The sequence below is a fragment of the Copidosoma floridanum genome, unplaced genomic scaffold (assembly GCF_036245765.1).
Source record: "Copidosoma floridanum isolate Cflo_tuat_1 unplaced genomic scaffold, Cflo_Japanese_pri ptg000020l, whole genome shotgun sequence".
Classification (NCBI taxonomy): Eukaryota; Metazoa; Arthropoda; class Insecta; order Hymenoptera; family Encyrtidae; genus Copidosoma; species Copidosoma floridanum.
In genome coordinates, this window is record NW_028321897.1 from 28,255,763 (window position 1) to 28,280,482 (window position 24,720).

General features: G+C 33.4%; 1 protein-coding gene across 1 annotated transcript in view; it reads left to right on the forward strand.

Moving 5' to 3' along the window:
* Positions 1 to 24,410, forward strand: part of PolE4 (DNA polymerase epsilon subunit 4) — a 60,686-nt gene extending 36,276 nt beyond the window's left edge. Inside the window, exon 2 of the mRNA XM_089593905.1 lies at positions 24,267 to 24,410. Coding sequence (XP_089450031.1) covers positions 24,267 to 24,410 — 144 coding nt within the window. The remainder of the gene's footprint in view (positions 1 to 24,266) is intronic.
* The last annotated feature ends 310 nt before the right edge of the window (positions 24,411 to 24,720 follow it).

Below are 24,720 nucleotides of genomic sequence, written 5' to 3' on the forward strand. Positions count from 1 at the left end.
CCACAAGAGCAAGTCTTCAGGCTAAGCCAAATGAAGCCATCTTGACACCTGATGCTCTGTATACATGGGGAAAAAAAAGTTTCTTTACATGAAAATAATGTATTATAGTAAAAATCTCCACAAAAAAATGCAAAAGCACCCTTCACGTCGATTTTTGAGTGCTCCACCTGTCACGAATATCCATAAAGGTCACGCATTTTCCATAAACGCAGAAAAATTATTAGTAGTTGAAAGATATTCAGATGCTGTGAGCCTTACAACTATTATAAAATATTAATATGATTTATTTAAAGTTTCGATATCGACAATCTAATTCACTGAAATCATTATTTATTAGTTAAACAAAAAATTACTTGTAAAAAAACTTACGTAAAATCAATGCTTTAAATGTTCAATCCTCAAATAAATAATATGGCTTGTAATACTAATTATAATTTGTCATTCATTCTTTCGTACCATTCCTCTTAAGATACGATAATTTAGTACTGACAATTTCAACATCCATTTTGAAAATCACATGATTATGTGAAAGCCATACGTCATTCTAAAACACTTTTATGTTTAATTATTAATAATTATTACATATTTCTACATATTTTCAAGGTACCATTTGAAAAATTCTTGAAATACCATTTAACGTTTAAATGAGCTTTTCAAAACAAACAATTAAAGCCCTTGCTCGATTTTTTAAAGCTTTACAATTTGCACTCCCAGAGTTGGCCCGGTGGGAACAAATTGACATGTTTAAAAAAAATCGTGCAAGGGCTCAAAATATTTTGAAACACATGAGCTTTGAAAATCCACATGACCTTTGAAAAATTCAATGTGACCGATCAAATATAATGGACTGAGTTATTAAATTTTTGTAATATAGAGTCCACCATCTTTACTTTTAGAAGTCTGTCCTTTGGTTCGTAATCAACGGCGTCAAAATCACCCTTATACCAAATTTTATACAAATCGGTTGATTTTCGAAAATTTCGTCTGCCATCTTGAATCCACCATTTTGAATTTGGCAAATCTGACCTTAAATTCGTGATCAGTGACCTATGAAATACCCGTATACCGAATTCGGTGTAAATCGATTGATTTTTTAAAATTCGGTGACCATATTGGATGTTGGACCTCCATATTGAATCCACCATTTTGGATTTTGTCTACCAACCACACAAGTTCTTCAGGGGCATCTATTAGGTACAATTTTGGCCATAAAACTACCTGGTCCGTTGCGAATTTTCATTCTTACAACCTTTTTTGCTGGACTCATGATTCTTCTACGACTTCCAGCCGCCATGTTGGACCAGCCATATTGAATTTATCAAATGCCACTCGACATTTAAAGGAGGTTCTCAATACGAATATTTTAAGCCCTTGCACGATTTTTTAAAGCTTTACAATTTTTGTTCGCAGCGGTGGCCCGGTTGACGTAGAACGTCTCATATATGTGTAGGTACGAAACTTTACAAAAGTAATTTAGTTATTACAATATAATGGTTTCACAATTTTGACATATTATAGTCATGTGACTAGACATACATTCTATTATTACTGAACATCAGTTCATTTGCATAGTAAATACAACATCAACATATGGTTGTAAGTATAATCGCACAAATGTAAAGGCAAAAAAGTATTACGCAGTTGGAGAGATATGGGGATGGCCACTCAGCAAACTTATCTCAGACGGCTTAACTGATACTTAGACTCTCAGCACGGGAAAATCGTCAGCTTTGCGTTAAAACTTGCTAAACCTTTTTTTTGACCATCCTTCTGGTATCACTATATTATACATTATCATAAGCTACCATTATTTGGATGGCTTTTTGGTCTTCATAATCTTTGCATGGACTGCAGTCAATTGTTTTGCATGGTACAATACAGTAGAAGCACTAAGGTGAGATCCCTTTACATGTACCTTCGCATTTCAGTTTACTACACTCTGAGGGCCTAGATTCACTATTGTTGCACTTAAAAGTGATATGACCATACTTCAAGTATTTAAAGCATTGACGAGGGTTCTTCACAAAAAGAGTGACCCCTGCAAAAAAATTAAAGATAAAAACGGAATTTAGTAAGACGTAGCCTTCAAAAGTAAGCAGGACCAAGCTTGATTGTTTCTTCTTGTTGTCTCGCAGAAGCTCAATATTAGCCGTTCACAGCTACCAACGTTGAGCTTATGGAGATCAACTTCTTTTGCACATCTGGTAGTCGCTCAGCATTTGAACTTTATAATTTCGATTTTTTACTCATAAGAGTTAAGATATAAATATCATATTTCATACCAATTATTTAATGTTATAATGACTAACTAGTTCATATTACTAAAAAATTTTCATAAGTATTTAGTGATCGTAACTACAAGAGTACTCAGTGTAAGAGACAAATTATACTATTTTTTTTTCTTCTCTCTTTTACTTACACAGCCTGATAGTTAGTATAGCTACTTTATTGACCTATGTTCACTAAGGTCAGTTCGCTGGATTTTATTGACCTATATTCCCTGCGGTCAGTTCACTAAATTTGGAGTTTTTAAAAAGTATGTATGCTGAATTTTAAGTGACTGCGATCATACTTTTTAAATAACTTTTTACCCATGTTGGCAATAATATGAGCTATAATTATACCAATAAAAGAAAATGTATGTTCAATTTTAAGTGTTAGGCATCATTCTATACCGAGTTATAGTCGATTTTTTGCAGACAATTAATAAAATACCAATATAATGTGCTTACTACTTTTTAATAACTTTTCACCCATGTAAACAATAATATTTTCTCATAATATACTAATTAATAAGTATGTGTGTTTAATTTGGAGAGTCTGTGGTCATCCTGTGCCCCGTCATAATCGATTTTTCACAGAAAATCAATATTTTACCTATTTACTTTTATATTTTTTAACATAATTTTTCACCTGTGTTGTGCAATAAAATGTGCTCATAATCAACTATTGTGAGAGTATGCATGCTTACTTTAAAGAGTCTGGGATTATACTAGGCTGAGTTATGGTCGATTTTTCATAGAAAATTAATATTTTACGTGTCTTATTTTTTTATAACGTTCATACAACTTTTCACCAGTGTTGGAAATAATATTAGCTAATAATATATTAATAAATCAGTGTGTATGGTTAATTTAAAGGGTCTGAGATCATACTGGGCTAAGTTATAGTCGATTTTTCACAGAAAATCAATGTCACGTGTTTTGTTTGTTTATAACTTTTTAAATAACTTTTCAGCCGTGTTGGCAATAATACTTGCTAATAATAAACTCATAACTAAGTATGTATTATGAATTTAAAATGTCTGGGGTTATGCTAGGCTGAGTTATAAATAATCGAACACAGAAGAGAGATATTTTTTTGTTTAATTTGTAACTTTGTTATTTGCCATAAATTGGTATTTAATGCAGTTTTAATATTTGTTTTATATTGTTAATAGCACTGATCTGTCGCTGGCTCTAGTATTCGTTGTTTTGTTAAGCTATGGGGCCCCTTGACACCACCTATTGGCCCCTGGCTGGCCACCAACTCTGGCTTCCAATTTCAGGTTTATGATGACTATTACGTATTAATGTAAAATAACTAATAAGTTTAAAATGGAAACTAAACAGTTCGAATACTGAGCTGTGAACACCTAACATGAAGCTCCACCGTTATCAACGTGATCTCGTAGCGTTCAATATTGTCTGAGTGCTTGTCGCTCTAAGTTGGTAATACATAGCTTCTACTTTTGAAGCAAAGCGCCGCAGGTATCATTAAACTTCTTTGTTACTAACATCGATAGAGGTGCAGTGGAATGTGGTAGTGAGAGAGTTCAACAATCATTGTGAGATGAGATTACCACACAAAGTTAAAGTACTTATTAAAAACAGATAAGATAATTAATACATTTTATTTATTTATTTTTCAATTTTGTATATTTTCTTATTATAACAATTCAGAACTTTATTATTGATTGGCATTAAGAAATATGTAATGTGATAGTAGTTAAAGTATGTTTCACTGACGAACATGTAGAAACACATAACATCATGATGTATGATTGTTGGAAATTGAAGCACCTTTTCTTAAATTCCTTTTTTTGAATTTTTTTGAATTAAAACTCATTACTTAAATCAAATTTAGCGCCTTAATCTTTCGTACCAATTAAGATCGCATATGAACTTGCAGCGGTAGCCAATCAGCGTAATCCTATATCTAACTGTACTAGAAGCTAGCTGCTGCTGCTGTTGCAGCCAGTCAGCCTAGCAAGTCAGTTGAGGCAAGTCGCATGGCGCTAGATTGTAGAGTTATTTTACGTGTTCTGGCATCAAACCAAATTGTAATAAGAGAGTGCTTTACTAGCAATATATTTACCTTACGGTGTTTGTTGAACATGCCGTTCTGCTCCCAATTGTTTCCATGATTTCTTGAGGTTTAGTGCATAAGCACACGATCAGTAACGACCAGATCAGACTCAGTAACGATCGTCTTAACGATATAGACTGAGCCTGATGAGGTTGGCGTTAAGACCAACGAAACGTTGCTTAAACTAACACCTGACTTTGGAGTTTTTTTTATTCTCACTCCTAAATTAGCTCTTACTGATCGTGTGCTTATGCACTAAACCTCAAGAAATAATATATTTACCTGTTAATTAAATTGTGCAGTGTATCTTTTACCTCTCTTACATTCTCACCTTCTCCCAAAATCGGCTTAAATTTAAAATACACAGTCCACAACGTGCTCGATCCCAGTCAATCTCGAACAATGATACATAACTATGCAAAGGAATATCATGGAAAAAAAATAATGTGCATGATAATTATATGACGCTTGGTTTGTCGATGTCTATTAATCAGCTGATTTGGGCTGATTTGTAATGCATCAAAGATTTGTGTTCTGTATCTTTTTTCAAACACAGTGTTAATCTTTCACTGAGAAGACTCAAATAAGTATGTACTGGTAATTAAGTTTTATTTTGACCTATGTATTTCGAAGAATCTGAAATCAAAATTCTAAAAATAACGGCTTTTAATTCCTAAATCATTTAAGGGAGTCCACTTGTTCAGAAAACAAATTTGTAAATTAATTAGTGTAACGAATTTATTTTCATTAAAATGTGTAAATTTGGTCTAAATCACTAAGTACCCAATCGATTATATCTAGACTGGTATCAAATTGATTTAAATAAAAATTCACTTTGTATTAGATAATTTAAAAAAAAAGTAAATCTCTTACATATACACACATACATAGATATACATTACAAAACGACAACCTTTGTTACTTTTTCAGAAGAGAAAGTATGTCAATGATTGTCAACAAAGGGGTGGGAAAGAATATATATACTTTATATTCCTCTATATTGGTACTGTAGTTTTTGAACGGCAAGGTCTTTTGATACGGCACCATCGTGATGGATTATTTTAACAAAACTTATACAAACATAATACCCCATAAAAATTGTTTTTACCAACAAAGAATTGTTTAGTAAGTTTGATGTGTTAATTTTTTTATGGAATTTCTTATGCTTTTCTACAGTGACAACAAATTGCATTTTCTTCTTTTTTTTATTTTTTTTTATTTTTTTTTTATTTAAGGTGGCTCATTACAAAATCAAAATACCACAAAACTTTAGACGATGTTGCTAGGCAATTTTATCATGGCAAATCATTTGAAAATTTATGTTTAACATGGCCTGCTCTAGGATATTCCATTCCATCAATATTCCATTATCTATTATGAATCGACTGTTAAAATTGTAGAGATTCCAACAGTGCCGAAATGACAGTATGAAACTTCAAAATTTCACTACTCAATGATACCAGCATAGTCGAAATGCGGAAAAAAACGAACATTTTATTCGGTTAGAAAAATATCATACAATAAACTTTTTAAAAACTGATATTTTATTTCGCACGGCTATTGTAATATTGCATTAAAAAATAAAAAAATGGCCCCTGCCATTTAGAAAATATTGAAATATATGGTACATTACGTCACTAGGGCACAAAGTACAAAAATGAGCGCCCGAAAGGCGCGCTTGTTGTAGGTTGGTGCCTGAGTCGCGTATAATGTTTTTCTTACCGAGGGCTCTAAGTGCTATTTTGCGCCCGTGGGCACACTTTGTGCCCAGTAAATAACTTTTCTGCCCGTGGGCCCAAAGTGATTACAACGGCGCAAAGTGTGACCCAAGGGCGCAAAGCGGCAGTTGCACTTTGGGCCTATGGTAAGAAATGGTAGTTTTCCTACGAGTTTAAAAAGTCTCTGTTTGCGAACCGAGAGGTTTGCGGCCCGAGCCGAAGGCGAGGGACGTAACGAGGTTCGTAAAGGAGACTTTTCGAACGAGTTCCGGAAAACTGCTTTTTCGCCCGAGGAAGTACCAGCCTCCCAAAACCACCCGAGGGCGGAAAATATATTTTACTGTATTTTCATAAAATCTGTATGGTATCTAAAATAAATAAAATTTGTAATCTTTTTTATAGTTTCGTGTATGGATGTAGTTATGGATGTAGTTGTATTTACAGGTAATGTTTCTAACATTATTATTGAACATACTTTAAGTGTAAATAGTTGTATCAAATTTTTGTTATCGTAAAACAATTGATATTGGTGGATTCGCGGTAAACAACTACCTTAATAACACGTGATACCATATCTTTCAAATAAGACTTTTATCATCAAACTAGGTACTGAAAAAAAAAGCATGAGCTTTGTAATAATTTCAATAAAATGTATATTTTCCAGGCAATCTTGCATAATATTTTATCAATTAAGTAATTGCTTATAGAAAAATACAAATTACTTGAACTGTAAAAACTTCATAACCCGATATTAACATCAGACTATCACATCTAAAAATTTTCAGGTGTGATGGTCTGATGTCAATTAAACGGGTAATTCTTTTACAAACCGGACACCTTTCTGACCGTCATATTTCTCTAAAAATTTGTTTATGGGTTCTACGTAAAAAAAAAAAATTATACCTATTTAAGGATTTTTTTTTTTTAATATAGGGGGTTTAATATTTTGAAGTTTCGTGATTTTTGCCTTGAAAATTCATTTTCAAACACTCATAACTCCGGTTCTTTTTAAGCTAGAGTAAACTTTTTTTTACGTTTTGAAGATGATACAGTAAATTGTAAGAAATGAAATTTACTAACAATTCCATATTGTTATTAACAATTTAAATGTATGATCAATTTTTAACGATGGTTCCCAAAATTTAACGATCATTTTATACAATCATCGTATTCTATCTTAAATTTTGCATAAAAAACATGTTTTTTAATAATGGAGAAGTTATTACTGGGAGAGATACATTGATTTATGTAGCGCGGCACGTCGCGTCGTATCCGCGCGTGGGTGCCTCTCCATGCCTCTCCTTCTAACCCTGCATCGTATTTCTCAATAACATTAATGGTTATCAAACTATAAGTCTATTTTATCGTTTAATTTTTGGTTTTTACTTATGAATTTGGCGGATTTTAGTAACGAATAAACTACAGATGGCAACACGTTCTAAGATAGCCTGGTCGCCTTCCAGGTACAATCCAGGTAAACTTTCCCACAGCTACTCGCCATGTGATAACTATTGCAAAAAATATTGCTAAAGATAAAGGAGTATTAGGCAATCCAAGTCCCAAAACCCATCCATCTTTAGGAGTTGATGGATTATTAACAATGTAAAGAACTTCTATCAATTTGATAAACAAACACAAATTATGCCCGGTAAAAAAGATTTCGTTGCCATGATAGTGGACGGTCACAAAATACGGATGCAAAAACGGCTGGTTTTGAATAATTTAAAAGAATTGTATGAACTATTTTAAATAGAGTATGCGAAAATAAAGTGTAGTTGTTCAAAGTTTGCCGGCATACGACCAAAACATTGTGTACAGTCAGAAGCCAGTGACACCCATTTGGTGTATGTGTGTCCGATACATGAAAATATTAAACTCATAAAAGATAGTAGCAAATTTAAAATGTGTCACAGTTGACTTCAAGAGACTAATAACTAATTGTCATCATTGTTTGGATCGTTTGACGTGTGATATTCAATCTACTCATTGTTTTTTGGGATTGTGTGATGAGTGCCGTAGTGTAGATAATATTATTAAAGAATCACAAGAAATTTTCGATAGTAAATTCATCAAAAATATGCAATACAAACAGTAGGTGACAATAGATAGAACTTCACTACAAACTTTGATATCTAGAGTAGATAAATTTCTACGACTTTTAAGCAACGGCTTAAAAAATTGCTTATTCATTCAAAAAACAAATGGGATTTTTGGACTTCAAGAAAAAAAAAATGAGTTAGTTGTTATATGTGATTTTAGCATTTTTTTTTTACAAAAGTCCATATAAGGTGTGCACTCGAATGCAACTGTACATCCATTCTCAATTTACTATAAAGACGAAAAAGATGAATTAAATGTCAAAAGTTTTGTTTGCATTTTTGAATGCTAGGAGAATAACGATGATTACAAAATAAAAGAAATGCGACATAGTATCAACGAGATCCACGACAAGAACGGATAGAGAAAAAGAGTGAATCAAAAAAAATTTAAAGGCGACCAATCTAAAATACAGCGAAATTTCAAATGATCAGTTACAGTTTATGAAGGAGAAAGTAATGGCGTACAAAATAATAAAGAAATTTGATGGAATGTACATAGAGGAGTCTACTGCACTGCAAATTTGTGTAAGAAATAAATTTAAAAAATTAAAGTTTAAAAACTTTGAGAATTTAAGTACATTTTTCACTGAGTTAGAAGTATTAATTAATGAATTAAAAAACGCCGGTGTAAATGTGACTGAAAAAGAGAAAATAAGGTACATGATAAAAATGCTTACAAGTTCATTAAGTTATATTAGTGACTTGTCGATGTGTTAGAAAAACCTGATTAAACAGTTGTATTCGTGAAAAGTTAAATAAAAAAATTTAAATTAAAAGAAAAGAAAGATGGAAGCAAAAAAAGTTCAAGTGCCTTTAAAACTAAAAGAAAAAAAGATGGTGCATGTTTTAAGTGCAGGAAATATGTACACTTCAAGGCACACTGTACGATAACGAGACAAAGCAATAATTTATAGGAGCAAGCAAGTGCGCAGCAGCAATAAGGCGGGTAACAACAACAGCGTTGGCAACACCGCGGTGACCGAGGTCGAAGTCGTGGAGCTGAAAGAGGCTCTAGTCAACATCGTCGAGGAGACGGTTACCAGAAAAATAATCAAGGACATCAAAATAAAGACGGTAATGTGAGTAGTTTTAATGTGAAATTCGAGAAAAAACCTAATAAGTCGCGTGGTGTTAAAGTAAACAGCTGTGATAGTAAGGTTGAATGGTTACTCGATAGCGGTTGTTCAGATCATGTTATAAATGATGATCGATATTTTAATGAATCTGTTGAAATAAGAAAACCTCTAAATATAAAAGTAGGTTATAGGTGTCCTTTAAAAACAACAAAAGTTGGCAATATTAGGCACAAGCTTATTATTGTTTATGGTCAAAGTAAAATGAATATAGTGAAAAATGTTTTCTTCGTTGAAGATATAGATAGAAATTTAATAAGTTATGGTAAAGTAACAAAAGCAAATAAGATTGTATCACTAGGAAATATATCAAAGATTTTTAATGAACATGAAAATTTAATTGCATTGGCTTTTAAAAATAATTATGTTTATCTTATGACCAGTAAAATTATGTATAGCGAATCAAACTCAATGACAAAGAATAAATTAACAGAAAAGGGAAAATTGCACAGAACACTAAGTAACGTTAATTTTGATTATTTGAAAACAATGTGTGATAAATAAATGCTTAATGGTTTGCCTAGGAAATTAGAAACTAATCATTTAAAATGTAGCATTTGTTTGGAAAATAAAATGCATAATTTACCATTTAATAATGACAGAACAAGGACCTAAGATATTTGAAAAATTATACATATCGATTTAAATGGTCTTTATAGTACTACTGGTTTAAACGGCGAGAAATGTTCTGAGTTTTATCGATGATTACAGTCAAGTAGCTAAAGTGTATTGTATTAAATTGAAAGATTAAATATATAATTGTTTTGTTAACTATATAAATTCAATTGAAAGTAACACAGGAAAAAAATTAAAAAATTAAGATGTGATAATGGAAAGGAATTTATTAATAAACATATAAGTAATTTTGCAAGCGAGTAAGATATTGTAACATCGGTAAATCCACATTATTCTTTTTTCCTCTTCGTTTTCTTTAAAGTTTTCTCGCCGATTTTAAGAGCACTAAACGCAGAGGTTAACGTACATCTGAAAAAAAGTAAATCACCTATGAGGATTGCCCGTAGCTGAGGTGTGACCAAACATGACTCACGTTCATGCATGCTGGCCTAGGCTGACCGGACAAGAAAATGAAACGAAATACTTTTCAAACCTGAAAAATAAAATAATTGTAACGAACTAATAGATAAAAAAGTTAGCTGAGAACAGCTATGCTGGCATATAAGAATAGATTATAATTAAAACAAGTAGATTAAGAAAAAAATTATACATAGTTAATTTCAGTAAAGCTTTTCATTATCAAATTTTTATATCATAAGCAATAGCCTAGTTTTTGGTAACCCTGTCAAATGTCGCTACTCGTTTGTTACGTCGGCGTAACGTACTATTCGAGCCTAAGCTTTCGCTTAATAGCTCGGGACTCGCACTGGACGCGTAGGTGGAACGCGGGGCTAAAAGGTAGTTATTTTTCTTGTCTGAGTATTTGAAAGGGGGTGAGGGCGACCGTTTTGATTAAATCGACGCGATTGTCGTGCAATAATGCGATGTACTTGTTCGCGGTGCACCTCGGATGTATCGAGGATACTTGGTGTAATGTGTTGTACCGTATCCCGTTCGCGATCTAGAGGTTACCAGTACCGTAACAAGCACAGTTAGTTACACTCTAGAGGTTACGTAAGGGGGGAAAATGGTTTGAGTTCGCGACCGGTCCAGGATCCACCAGTACCATCCGGGGTAAATGTGATTGTCCTAGACTTTCCGTGAGGAGTAATTTGTCTATTTAAATTCGTTGCGCGATATTCACCGATACCGAATTTCGAACCGAGAGAAAAAGAAAAAAAACTTCCACTTTAATATTACACTTTGACTTACTTTTATTTCTGGTCTTAAAGTATACACCGGAGCGAACCAGCGTGGGGTGTCCGAGATTGAAGATTGAAAACCGCACTCGTGGAGGACCGTGAGATAGCAGAGGCGGACTCTAGCTACTTGGTCAACCGTTCGAGGGTGAAAATTAAACTGTGTTTTTCCTGTGCCTTCAGGCCCTTTTTATAAGGAGTAGCGGACCTCGGTGACGCGCTGGTTCGATAACAACGCAGGAGAGCTTGCCGGGGGGAAATCTTGCAAAAATGATAATAGCCGAAAATCTCATTGGCTAGAACTGCTCTAGTTCAGTCACTGAGAAATTGGCACTTTCCACATTCGGTTCACTCTCCCCTTTGCGCTAAGAGAAGGGAAGAAGATTTACTTGCTCATGCCCTTCCTTTCCCTTTTACAACGAAGTTAACAGAATTTCAATATATTTTAACCTTAACATTACAACAAGATGTTGTTAATATTTTCTAATGCTAAACATCAGTTGTTTGTTCAGCTAAGCTCATTGCAAAAAGAGCGGTGAAAATCGCTTAACATTGCGGTTGATGCTAGGGTGAACAAACGATCGATGAGTTGTTAATTAATACTACTACTTAAGCGCCAAAACGGTGGCTGCAACCGCACTAACTTATAATTAGCGGTGGTATTTATAATAATAGTAGTAATAATAATAATAATAATAATAATAATAATAATAATAGTTTTTAAAGCAATAATAATAATCATAATAATGATAATAAGAATAGCAGTTGTTAGAATACTAGTGCTTTGCCTGTTGTGAGTTAACAAAATTTGTTTTACCGGTAGTTTGAATGCTTATAATGCTACAAAAATAATGTGGAATTTTGGTTTAGTTTGGGTAAACATGTTTTTCTGCTGCTAGTAGTTGGAGAGGGAGTCGTCTCGTGGTGCCCTCGGGAATTAGGACTCTGTTACCCCTATTGGAGGCAGGCATACGGACTCTCTCTCCGAGTCAAGAAAAAGGGAAGTGTTATTTTCCGTTATTCCTTTACATTCAGGAAAAAGTGTTAGAAATTAACTAGATTACAAATTAGACTATTGCAGTATGCTTATGAAAGTATTAATGCGATAAAAAAATGGTTACTCTGTAAATTATGAGTTTGCGAACTTGAATGGTAAAAATCGGATAGTTCTTTGAAGGTTACAAATGTTGTGTACTAAATTTGTTATAGTTAATATGTAATGTAGTTGTTTGCTATTTGTGTAGTACGTACTGGTTGTTTGTGACGATTCTGGCTTGTAATAGTATTTTTGCTTATTTCTATGTGTTAATTCTAAGCTATCCTAATGTTTAACTTTATGTTTATCTAACATTATATCTGCATTTAATATTTCAGTTTAACTGTTCCCAGTTAAACTTTTGTATCTATGGTTGTAGAAAAATATTTTATTTTGCATTTCCGGTCAGCGTGGGCCAGCGTGCATGTATGTGAGTCATGCATGGTCGTCGTACCTTAGCTACGAGTATTCTTGTAGGTGATTCACCTCTTTGCAGATGCACATTGGCCCCTGCGTTTAGTGTTATAAAAATCGGCACGGAAAGTTTTGAAGAAAGGGGAAAAAAAATTAATGTGGATACACCGATGTTACACGTTTAATATGTAAAGAAAAACAGGAAGGTCGAGCCGATAATCAACAATAGCTCTTTCCCCTCTTTCTGACTTAAATATGTCAAGAGAGAGTCTGCACATCCACTCCAATACAGGTAACGGAATTTTCAAATCCCCAAAGCACCATGAGCCGACATCCTCTCCAACGAGTAGGTAAAGAGTAATGTACGAATCGATCATGCTACTAACATTTCGGAATAAATTCGTAACTAAAAATAAATTGAAACCACCGACAAACTTAGTTAAGTTAACAATCAATGGATCGCGACAAACACCTGATTACAGTTGAGATATAAGTGTTTGAACCACAACCACCGTAGTTGATAATTAATCTTTTACGATAATCAATTTATTTGATTAATAACTTAGGCAAATCTAGCAATTATTGTAGTTATTACTGACTAAAAATTACTACTACCAAACCTATTGTTGATACCACAACGCACTAAACGATTATTTAATCAACGCTTACACGGAATATTAAGCGATTTTCACCGCTCTTGTTGCAACAAGCTTGATTAAATGAATGAACGGAGTTTAGCATTAGTAAAATTTAGTAATATATTATCTAAACGTTGATAATAAGTTATATAGAAAATCTGTAAAATTTAGATGTAAAGGAGAGAGGAAGGGCACGAATGAGTGAATCACCTTCCCCTCTCTTGACGCATGTAGAAGAGCAAGCCAGATGTGGGAAGTGCCAATTTTTGAGTGGCTAAACTAGAGCAGCTCTGGGCAATTAGATCTTTGGTTATTGTCTTTTCCCCCAAGATTTTCGCTGGCAAGCTTTCCTTTGTCGTTCTTGAGCCAGCGCGTGGACGAGGTCCGCTACTCCTTATAAAAAAGGCCTGGAGGCCCAGAAACCAGCAGTTAATTTTTACCCTCGAACGGTTGACTGGGTGGTTAGATTTCGTCTCTCTATCGTACGGTCCTCCACGAGCGTGGTATAAACTTCAGCATCGGACGCCTTGCTCTGGTTCTCCGCGTGTACGAACTTAATACTTAAAATAAAAGTAAGTTATTTCCAAGTATTAAAGTAGTTAACTTTGTCCTTTCTCCAATTTTTTTTGCTCGCGAATGTAGTCTTATCTATTACAGTATTGATAAGTTTTAACCGTGGGAATAAATAATCGAGTATTCTTGAGTAAAATCTAGAGCAATCACCTCCACTTGGAATGGTATTGGTGGCTCCTAGACCGGTTGCCATGAACCTACAACTTATCCTTTGCGTAACCTTTAGAGCAACTACCTTTACTTGTTACGGTACTGGTAACCCTCTATACCGTGTTTGACCGTCATTTGATACGTCGTTGCGGGTAACATCGATAACCCAAAAGCGTTTATGTAAATTATACAAATGCTGAGACACCTGTTTTTTATAATAATGCGATGAACAGTAATTGGTCTGAAAATTGGAAAAAGGCGATAGATAAAGAAATAGATTGCTTAAACAAAAACAAAAACTTGAATTTCTGTAAATAAACCGAATGGTAAAAAAACTTTAGATTAAAAATGAATTTATACTAAAAAGGCTAGTGATGCTTTTGAAGCTATGTTAGTAGTAAGAGAATACTAGCAAAATAATTTTATTGATAATATTTATTCACTAGTTGTAAGAATGCAAACTTTAAAAGTGCTACTTTCATATTGTTGTAAAAATAATTCAATTACTGAACAGATGACTGTCGAAACAGCGTTTTATAATGAAAAGGTAAAATCTGAAGTATGTGTGAAACAGCCACAAGGCTATGATGATAGCTCTTATAAGGTATTAAAATTAGATAAAGCTTTGCATGGATTAAGAGAAATCTCAAAAGCTTGGTATAAATGTTTTGATACTTATTCGAAAAGTTTAAATTTTAAAAGAAGCAAAAATGATCGTTGCTTATACATCCCAAATGACAAAAAAATGATGTTTATTCAATTCTTTTTGTGGATGACTTCTTAATCTGTTGTAAAATAATGAAAAATTGAATTTTGTTGAAAAATTATTACTTAGAAGATTTAAGATGAAAGATTTGGGAAAAATAAAAACTTATCGAGGTACTCGTATTAGCATCAACCATGACTTTGAAAATGGAAAAATGACCTAGATTAAAAAAACTATTTCGAAACTGTAGGAAAGAAATACGAAATTAAAAATTCTAAATTGTTTGTAACTCCTATAGAACTAAACTTCAAACTAGAACCTGCGCAATCAGCATGTTATAAAATTAAGTGCAGAAACTTTATTGGAGCTCTTTTGTATGTAAGTATATAGCACAATAGTTATAATAAAATATTTTTAACATAGCATTTACAATTAATTTACGAAAAGAGTTGTAATAATAATATTATTATTTGCTTTGTCGATGCTAATTGGGCTGGTAATATAATTGATAGAAAACCGATGACAGGCTATGTAATAAAAAAGTATTGTAATGTAATTTACTGGAAATCCAGAAAACAGAATAGTGTTACAAAATCATCGACAGAAGCTTAGTTTGTAGCGTTGCTTGAGTGCGTAACTGAATTGAAAGTTAAAAAAGATTTATTGCTTGATATGAAAATTGAAATTTGCAATCCAATTTAAATGAATGAAGATAATTCGGGTGCGATAAGTACAGCTAGATTTGGAAATTTTACTAAAAAAACGTGTTTGGAGTTGTCTGGCAACCTAAAGGGAAGAAAGGGCAGTTGTAGTGCGAGGGAAGTGAGAAAGGGGAAAGAGAGAGAGAGAGAAATCGGGAGAGGCCGGAAAAAGGTGTGCGCTTGCCAAGAAAGACAGTAACTGTCCAACCGTCATCGAGATTGCTTCGGCCTGCTGCCCACAAGGCTACCCTCTAACCTGAGCATGTAACCACACTGCATTGTTGCTAACCAGGAGCTCCCCTCCATCAACGCTCGCTGTGTGGACGGGCTGTCCTCATCCCCGCGTGTTATAGGGCTGTACTGCAGTTGACCACGAGCTGTACTCCAGCCGACCACGAGTTGTACTCTAGCCGACAGCAGAGCTGTTCAACTACGAATGGGTTACCCGAAACTGCCGTGCAGCGTGCTTGCTCGTCAATTGGGTTGCAATTCTTTATTGTGTGTTGGTTGCTTGTGCATATATAATGCGGAGCTCGCTTAACGCTAAGTAACTGCGTCCTCGCCTGTGTAATAAAAATGGTATATTACGATTATATCTTACTTGTGGTTTTTTCTTAACTCATCCCGACATCCCTGTCAGTACATAATCTTTGAGGTATTTTTACTTGGAATTTTGATCAACAAAACGAAATACATTTAAACTCATTATCACTTTGTAAAAGAAAGTTATGTGAAAAACAAAATTGATGTTCTTAAAGTTGATACAGAAGAAAATATAGTAGATATTTTTTCCAAAGCTTAAGGCAAAAATAAGTTATAAGATTGTTATATAAATATAAGGAGGTGTGTTGAAATATAAATAAATTCATATTAGATGCATAAGTAGTGACATCCGTTATACGGCATGAGCACTATGAGTGCGAGATGATGATGTGAGTGTGTGCTTTTTAGTTTGTATGGTGATGCAATTGGGAGAGAAAGAAGATTGCCGCGCACGCACACTCTCGTAGAGTCTCTCGGTATTATGAGAGGAGAACATGTAATCTTGTTTAATCTTTATTTCTATTGTAAAATATATTATTTTAAGCGTTAACAAGTGTTATAATATTGATCCACTACCTCATAGTATATTTATTTTACAATTAGAATGTATAACTACATCATTAAAATCTAACAAAACATTGTACTCAGTTACACACTCCCTTACTATTTAAGGCCTACCTTTTATACTTTTAGAAAAAAATCACTTCCGCCAAATTTTTATAATTACATTTCCGGCAGTGTGTATAAACACATTCAAAAATCTCAATCAGGTTACTATTCATCAAAGCTACCAATACTAACTTCAGTTAGAATTTCAGATATTTTGAGATACTATTCTGATTTAAGTGCAATTGCCATGACTGTAATTATAGTTAAGTTATCTGAAATCAATCTTAATAGATTATTCTGCAGCTAAATGTACTTCACGTTTAAACATTATCAGTTCCAACTACGTGTCATAAACTCTTTCTGGCTGCAAGCACGTCAAATTTACGTCGCAACAGATTCTTGGATTAGTAGAATAATGTTTTTTTTTGGAACTATTACCACCACGTAAAAAAATATGTATGCAGGCTACAATTACTGTAAATTGACAATAGGTGGCAATAAATTGACAATTATTGAGCAGAGAACAGCATTATCCAAGCGGTCAACCAAAATATGTAATAGAAATTTTAACAATGCTAACCACTTAAAAAATAATAAAGACCAAATATAGAGAGCGGCTTGGCTCAGTGGTAAGCGTGCTTGTTACTGATACAACGCTGTTCTAGGGACATGGGTTCGATTCCCGGTAAATGCAGATTTTTTCAAAAACTGTCTTCATCGGATAAAGTTCCTATGTAACCCTGGCTATTTCGGGGCCGGTTTTTTCATGGAATTTTCCTTCACAGTAATTCCAGGATTCTTTCCTTGCCCCACAAGTCTTCGGGCCTGGGTGAATGCGAAACAGTGTTAGGGCTATAGGTAGGGGTTGGCGGACCCGATGCCAGGCGTCGGGCAGGGATCGCCGGCCTTACCGGCGAGGAGTGGTCCCTGAAACATGGGGCAGAAGCTGGGGATGCTAATTAGCCTGGACCCGATGCTTCGGCAGAGAGCACCGGCTTAACCGGCGAGGAGTGGACGTCCTGAAATATGGAGTCCTCTCCGGGAAAAGGTGAGTGGACCCGATGCACTGTTGGTGCAAATAGTGTCATCTTAAATGGCAAGGTGTTTCACAGGAGATACTCGCACTGTGCCCATGGATTAGGTATCAATAACATCAGTAAAAGGGTTAGAAAATAGGTGCGGCAATACATCCCTACTTATAGGTGGTGAGTGGGTGGCCCTGGCGACTTGGCCTAAAAGCTGTCGTGATATGTGAAAAATAAAAAATAAAGATCAAATATCACGCTTGCTACAAGGCTCAACTTTAATTTACTAGCAGGTACCTGAACCGAAAATAGTGTACAAAAATTACATGAAACCACATCAAATCAATTAAAATTTTCAGTCAAAGAAGAAATCATCATGCGAACAAACCGAAGACTAACCCTAAGAATCTACTTCCACAGCAGTTAATCTGCCTGCAGCATCCATCAACGATGCTGCTGTGATATTGAACATTAATGTACCTAGTAATTCTTGCATTGACAGTAGGATTTCTGGACCAAATTATGTAAAAAATAGTGACAATGTGCTATCTAAAGAGATCCCAAGTGTAATAAAACAAGCGAATGATGTCATGTATCCTTCTAAAAAGTAGAATTTTTCTTAACTTTAGAGAAGTTGATGTTAATAAACATTTCTTCAACTTTGAAAAAATTAATCAACAAAGTAAAATCGTTAATATCCGCAGTAACATAAACACTAGTCATATTCCAGACACGAAAAAAAAACCGAAATTTTTCCATTGATGACGTTGTCAAAGGCAAAAGTATTTCTAAATCATTTGCTACTTTGGCAAACATGCAATTTAAACGGGAAAAAAGCGAGTACAACAAAGTTGAAAAAAAACTTATGTCAAAAAATGTATTTTCATTCTGCGTCTCGCTGTAGTCGGTTGCGAGATTTTAAAATACGATTAACAAGGGAATTAACAGTAAGACATTGCGTTACTGAGTACAATGTTTTGCCAGATTTTAATGATGTAGTTTTGCGCCCTGTTGAAAAAAATTTATGTTGTTACTACCAGAGAAACGTTTGTATGCTTTAAGAATATTTTGTGTGTGGCGAATATTTGAAAGCGCAAGATCTTATTAAAGGTTTTACATATATGAGTGAAAAATGCAGGGAAGACAAATTAGTTTGTCATGCTTTCTTACTGTACTTAGATGGTATAAATGCAAAAAATCCATGGCGTCAGTTGCTTTCTTTTGGTTTTAGTAAGCACGGTGCACTGCCTGAAGAGCTTTTTGAAGGTGTTACGGAAACCTAAATTGCTTTATTTAAAAATGGAGTAAATGTAAAAGTAATCGTTTGTAGTCAAGATTCAAACAAGCAGATACTTATGTGGAAATTGTTTAATGTAACTATTAAGGAACCTTGACTTTTTTCTTAAAATTTACGTAATCTTTGATTGACCTCATCTTATAAAACTACTACTTGTCTAATTATGATCCTAATGATACATTTGTATCAATAACAAAATTATAACGAATTTTTTTGACATACTAAAAACCTGGGAGCTTGACTCAATCAGTAGCACTTCAAACGTATTAGGTTATTTAAGTCAAAGTGAGTGAAAGTCATTTCACACCTAATAATTTCGAAGTTATGAATGTTGAAATAGCGATGCAACATTTAAGCCATCGACTGGCAGCTGCAGTTCATACAGCTTTCGCTTATCAAGACTCTTATGGATTGATATCCAATAAAGTGACAGAAACTTTTAAATTTATTGAAAAACCAGATGCTATAATTGATGCTTGTAACGGTTAGTCTTTGCCAACTGTAGATAAACAGAAACGTCCTCTATCGATATGAAATCTAGAGATTCTTGAGCTGTTAACTGAATTTGTTAAATGATGTGAAAAATGGTACATTGTAGTTTTAAGTAAATGTTATAAGAGTAGGCAATTTGTTAAAAACTCAAGAACGATTTGTTCTAAACGATTGCCACGGATAGTAAGGGCTTTAGTTTTATTTTATTGCGGGTATGCAAAAATAATGTAACTTTTTTTTTTCGATACACTGAAAAGTTATGTAAACGTTTAATTTTTCCTAGTCCTCTTATGGTGTAGCCGCGCTCCATTCAAGCTATAGGAATACAGTGTAGAAATTTTCATATTATTTTTAAAACATTCAAAAGAACAAGGTTAATAATGTCTCTGTGTCAGGAACATTTTTGACATTGTCTTCTTTGTAAATATTAACAAGGGAAAAAGGTAAAAGACGTCTATGAATTATTAAATAAAGTCTTTGATGATAATTTTTTAATATATTCAACAGTTACCAAACGATTTAAACGGTTTAAAAGTGGTGATTTCACTTGGGATGACCCTGAACGTAAAGGTCGTCCAGGAAAATGTTTAGGCAATGATTTGCAAGCTTTGCTTGACGAGAATCCGTGTCTGCTGACTCAACAAGAATTGGCAGAAGTGCTTGAAGTAAAGTCGACCTAACAATAATTGTCATTAAAAAGCGATGAGAAAAATTGCAAAGGCTGGAAAAAAGGTGCCACACCAATTAAGTAAAAAAAATAAAAAAATGGTTAAATCGATACTTGCCATTATCTCCTTGTTGAACATAATAAGAAGTCATTTCTGTAGAAAATTATAACAGGAGATGAAAAATGGATTCATTTCGATGAACCAAAGCCGAAATGATCATATGTTGATCCCCAACAACCCTCTTCGTCAATTCGAAGAAGCGAAATTTCTACAGATAAAGTAATGCTTTATGTTAGTTGGGATTTGAAGAAAATTTTTTATTATGAGCTGCTACAATTGAAGCAAACTGTTACAGTGGAACGTTATTGTCAACAACTAAACCATTTGAGTAAAATATTGGACAAAAACGTCTATTTACTGACCTTGGAGTATGATTAATAAAATTGTTTCATAACAACGCCAGATCGTTGCGAAACCTGTCTTTCAAACCTTGTCTCTTGGCTGAAAAGTTTTGCAGCATATGACATACACTCCAGACCTTGTGCCACTGATTATCATCTTTTTAGATCTATGAATAACGCGCTTCCAGATGTTCTTTTTCAAAGACTTTGAGAAGTGCAAAAGTGGGTCGTTAATTTTTTCGCTTCAAAAAGCCAAGAATTTTTTCGTTAGAGGATCCTTGAATTACCGATTTGGTGACAAAAGGTGTTGGATAATAATACAGAATGCTCTAATGATTAAACATGTAAAGTTTTTTTTTTTTATAAATAAAGTTAGAAAATAAAACAAAATTGGTCTTATTTTTTCACACCTTAAATGTTGAGATTTAATGACGGAAAATTTTAAGTTGGTGACAGGTCTTTGTAATCAAGGCAGCTTGAAGCACACTCACTCGATGTTACATGAGAGGTGTTGTTTTGATAACAATCCTACCTTGCCTAATGTACCACTGAAGTTTTAGATACGTATTGTCAACAGTTGATATAAAAGCCAGTAAACGAGGAACTTCTCTATGATTGAAGCGCACCTTCTAATAAGCTAGAGTGAAAATTCTCTGATTGAAGACATAACAGTTTCTGTTGATACAAATTAAATTTCTCCAAACTCAAAGACTGATAAAGAAGTCAATCAAGATAGTAAAGAAAGTTTAATTTTGCCTGAATACAATGCGACTGAAATCAAAGAAATAATCGAACTGTTAAACATGGCTAAAAATGCAACTATTTGTACCAATTAACTTATCGATTGTAAGGAAACGCTGGATTCTTAAGCCAAACCATTGTTTGAAAAAAATTCAAGTACTTTTCTGAGTGATAACATGGGTTAAGCATCGCTAACGAAAAATAAGCGTTGTGGTTGCAAAAAAGCAATGTCAAAACCAGTAAAAAAAAATTTGTGTTATATATACTAAAAAATATTTAGAAAAAAAAGAATATCCTCATTTCGTACCAAATTTACCGACAGTAAGTTATTTAAACAAAGACATCGAAAACTTTGTCAAAATTATTAGTTGTCAATTACATGCTTTTAACGATCATTATGCAAGTTTGGCACCAAAGAAAATTGTTACTATCTTTCACTAAAATTGTTGAAAAATGTACAAATAACATATTTCCTGAATGATTTGATAAAAAAAATCAATGTTACGAGCACAGGATTTTTGCTTTACAAAAAATGTTATTAATGATAATTTTCAGGAAAACAAATAATCATTATCGCGGTGGACGAAATGAAGAAAAAAATACTTATGCTTATAAAAGCAGGAAACTTAAAATTGCTCATAATAGTTTACAAGCACTTAATGTATCTGTAAATTTATGTGTATGTGTATACATACATACATATATGCCACATCTTTGCCCCCACCCCAATTGAAACACCGTTGTTCTTTATTGACGGCGTAGTACGGAAGACATTACACCAACGGTCTTTTGGAGAACTGTGACAGTGATTGGGAAACACCATAGAGCCACCATGAAATTAAGCATTTTGAGATACATGTTTCATATTTAAATATTAATCTACACGGATATGATTTAGTATTTCATATGAAAATGCACGGAAAATTCGTTGGGCTTAGAGAGAACAGAGAGTTGGATTCACACACACTAATTATATGGACAACAAAGTCAGAATCATCTTCATTATTATTGATTTATGTAAAATCATGAATTCACTATAAAAAAAATGGAGAAATATAAGGATTATCTGATCGTAAGACTGATCATAGCAAGTTACAAAACTACTCTTCTTTCGTAAGGTAACAACAGTAAAAAACCAGGGGGTATTAATGGGTCATGGGACCCACGGTAAGAACGAAGTTCTTTAAACATGAGATGAGTATAGACACAATTTCTCAGGTAACAAGGGGATCGCCAGACCCACAGGAAGAACGGAGCTATGTAAACGTTAGTACTGCATTCATGTTGTTTAATAAAACAAAAACTTGAAAAACGAATAAAAAAAAAAAATAGAAAATAAAATAGTTTTCTACTCACGATGGTTTAACTTCGTGAAAACTTCGTGCATAAATACAGTACTCACGAAGTTCAACCATCGTGAGTAGTAAACTATTTTTTTTTTTTTTTTTTTTTTTTTTTTTTTTTTTTTTAGAATTGTAAAAGAAAAAAATTGAAAGTTAAATGAAAATAAAATAAAAATTTGATTAAAAATTAATTGCTTGGGAGCGTGAGAGGGAATGGTGGGCAAAGGTGTGCAGAAGAGTAACACGGCACGGTTGGCAGGTATACATATATAGTGGGGAGAGGGGAAGTGTATAGAGAACAGTAGGTGAGGGGGAGGGGAAACTTAAGAGAAAGAGACACTTTCGTTTCAAAAAAAAAAAAATCTGTCGGTTTTAAAATTCCAGCCCGCCGAGTAACGTGACATAAAGAACTTCGTTCTAAAAAAGTATTCCTTGACCTTAAAGGTTTAACCAATCCTTGGAGCAAAATCAATACTCGTTCTGCAAGTAACCACGAAAACAAAATCATTTCTTAAAAATATCGATTTGTCTCAATTGATATAGATGCCTAATATATTCAATAAGTTCAGTTATTAATCACTGATTTTAACTAATCTTAATGCATTAAAAAAAGAATATTTCAATTATCCACGTAGAATTGGGAAAATATTCTGCTATTACTAAACAGAAAGAGAAAACTTACTCCTGATATCTGAATATCACCTTAGAACAAAAAGAAAATAATGTCAATATCAAAAGTAACTTCTTAATTACTTATTATCACTGACACACACCACAACAATTATCTCGTTGTTTAACATGAATTCGCTTTGCACTGCATCTATAATTCCCTTTGAAACAGAATTTCGACTAATATATGACCTCGAGAGGTACTTAGTAAGAGAGTAGGTGCACGAGCTGAAGGGCAAAAAGTTGCCCGAAGAGAAAACCAAACAAATGTGACAGGGTATATTAATTTTAGCAAAGGTTGAAACAAAGAAAATCAAGGAAATTAAACGACTCCCAACATCACCGCGCAGCTGGGCTAAAGATGTTGATTTGTTTGATTATCAAACAAATAAAGGTCTTATACTCAATGCCGTTGATAGAGAACTCTAAGAGCTGCCTCAATGCTTGATGGGGTATCTACTTACTCGTGGTTCCTTTTTCTCATTTAGTCATTTGGTTTAGCCACAAAAATACTTAGTTTTTGCTGTTTGAAAGTTCGAGTATGCGAATTTGAAGTAAACAGTTCGCGGTTGCTAAGGTTTTGTCTGTTTCTCAAATTTATTAAACAGCACTCCGGTGCTTTCGGATTTTTCTAGATTTGGCATGGTAGAAATTGTGTACTATCCAGCCCACGTTGTAAAAAATCATTAATTTGAGCGCTAGCTATTGTTACGTTCATTGCGATAACATAATGCGCATTACATGTACATAAGATAAATAGACACATAAATTATTATTGTAGTTTTGAACCTAGCGTCAAAACTTCGATGATTTATGTGTCTATCCAGTTACTGAGTTTTGATTCAGAAAAAATTGTGTGCAATTAAACATAACATAATAGAGAATTTTCCTATCTTTCTGTTTACAGAACGATCACGTAATTATGTTGATTTCCGAATAGACATTGACTCAGTACATTTCTTCCTAACGATTATATTACTTTAGAAAGTAACCGTAAGATCAGCTTTATGACCATTTTTTATTTGCAAAATCTATTAATACCATAAGTTATTAATGTAATATATTATTTGTCTCGTTAATCATCATAAAAATTAAATCTACGCCGACTTTATGAGTACATTAATATAAATAAAATAAACGTTTTTTCAGGAACTATTTATTGATTCGATAGCCAAGGAATCCTATACATATACATTTCAATCAAGAAAAAAAACCATTCAAAAACATGATGTTTCAAATGCTATCAAGAATGTGGATGCTCTTTTATTTTTAGATGGAATGTGTAATGATTAAAACAAAATGTGAAGTAATAAAAACATTTACACTGAAAAATAAATGTTTTTTTTTCTCTCGTTTTTTGTTAAGTCTATTTTTACTATTAAGATTTATATAAACTGATTTGGACTATAAAAATTAACCGTTTTACAAAACTAAATGGTTAGACAAATAAAACATGTTACAATTAATGTGAAGTATTAATTTAAATGAGTGGTAACTATTTCGTTGTGATCACATAGTTAAAAGTAAAAAAAAAAAAAATTTTGTACTCTAATTATGAGTCTTTCCTTTCAGTACTCATGTTGCCTTTTTTAAAAATTATAAC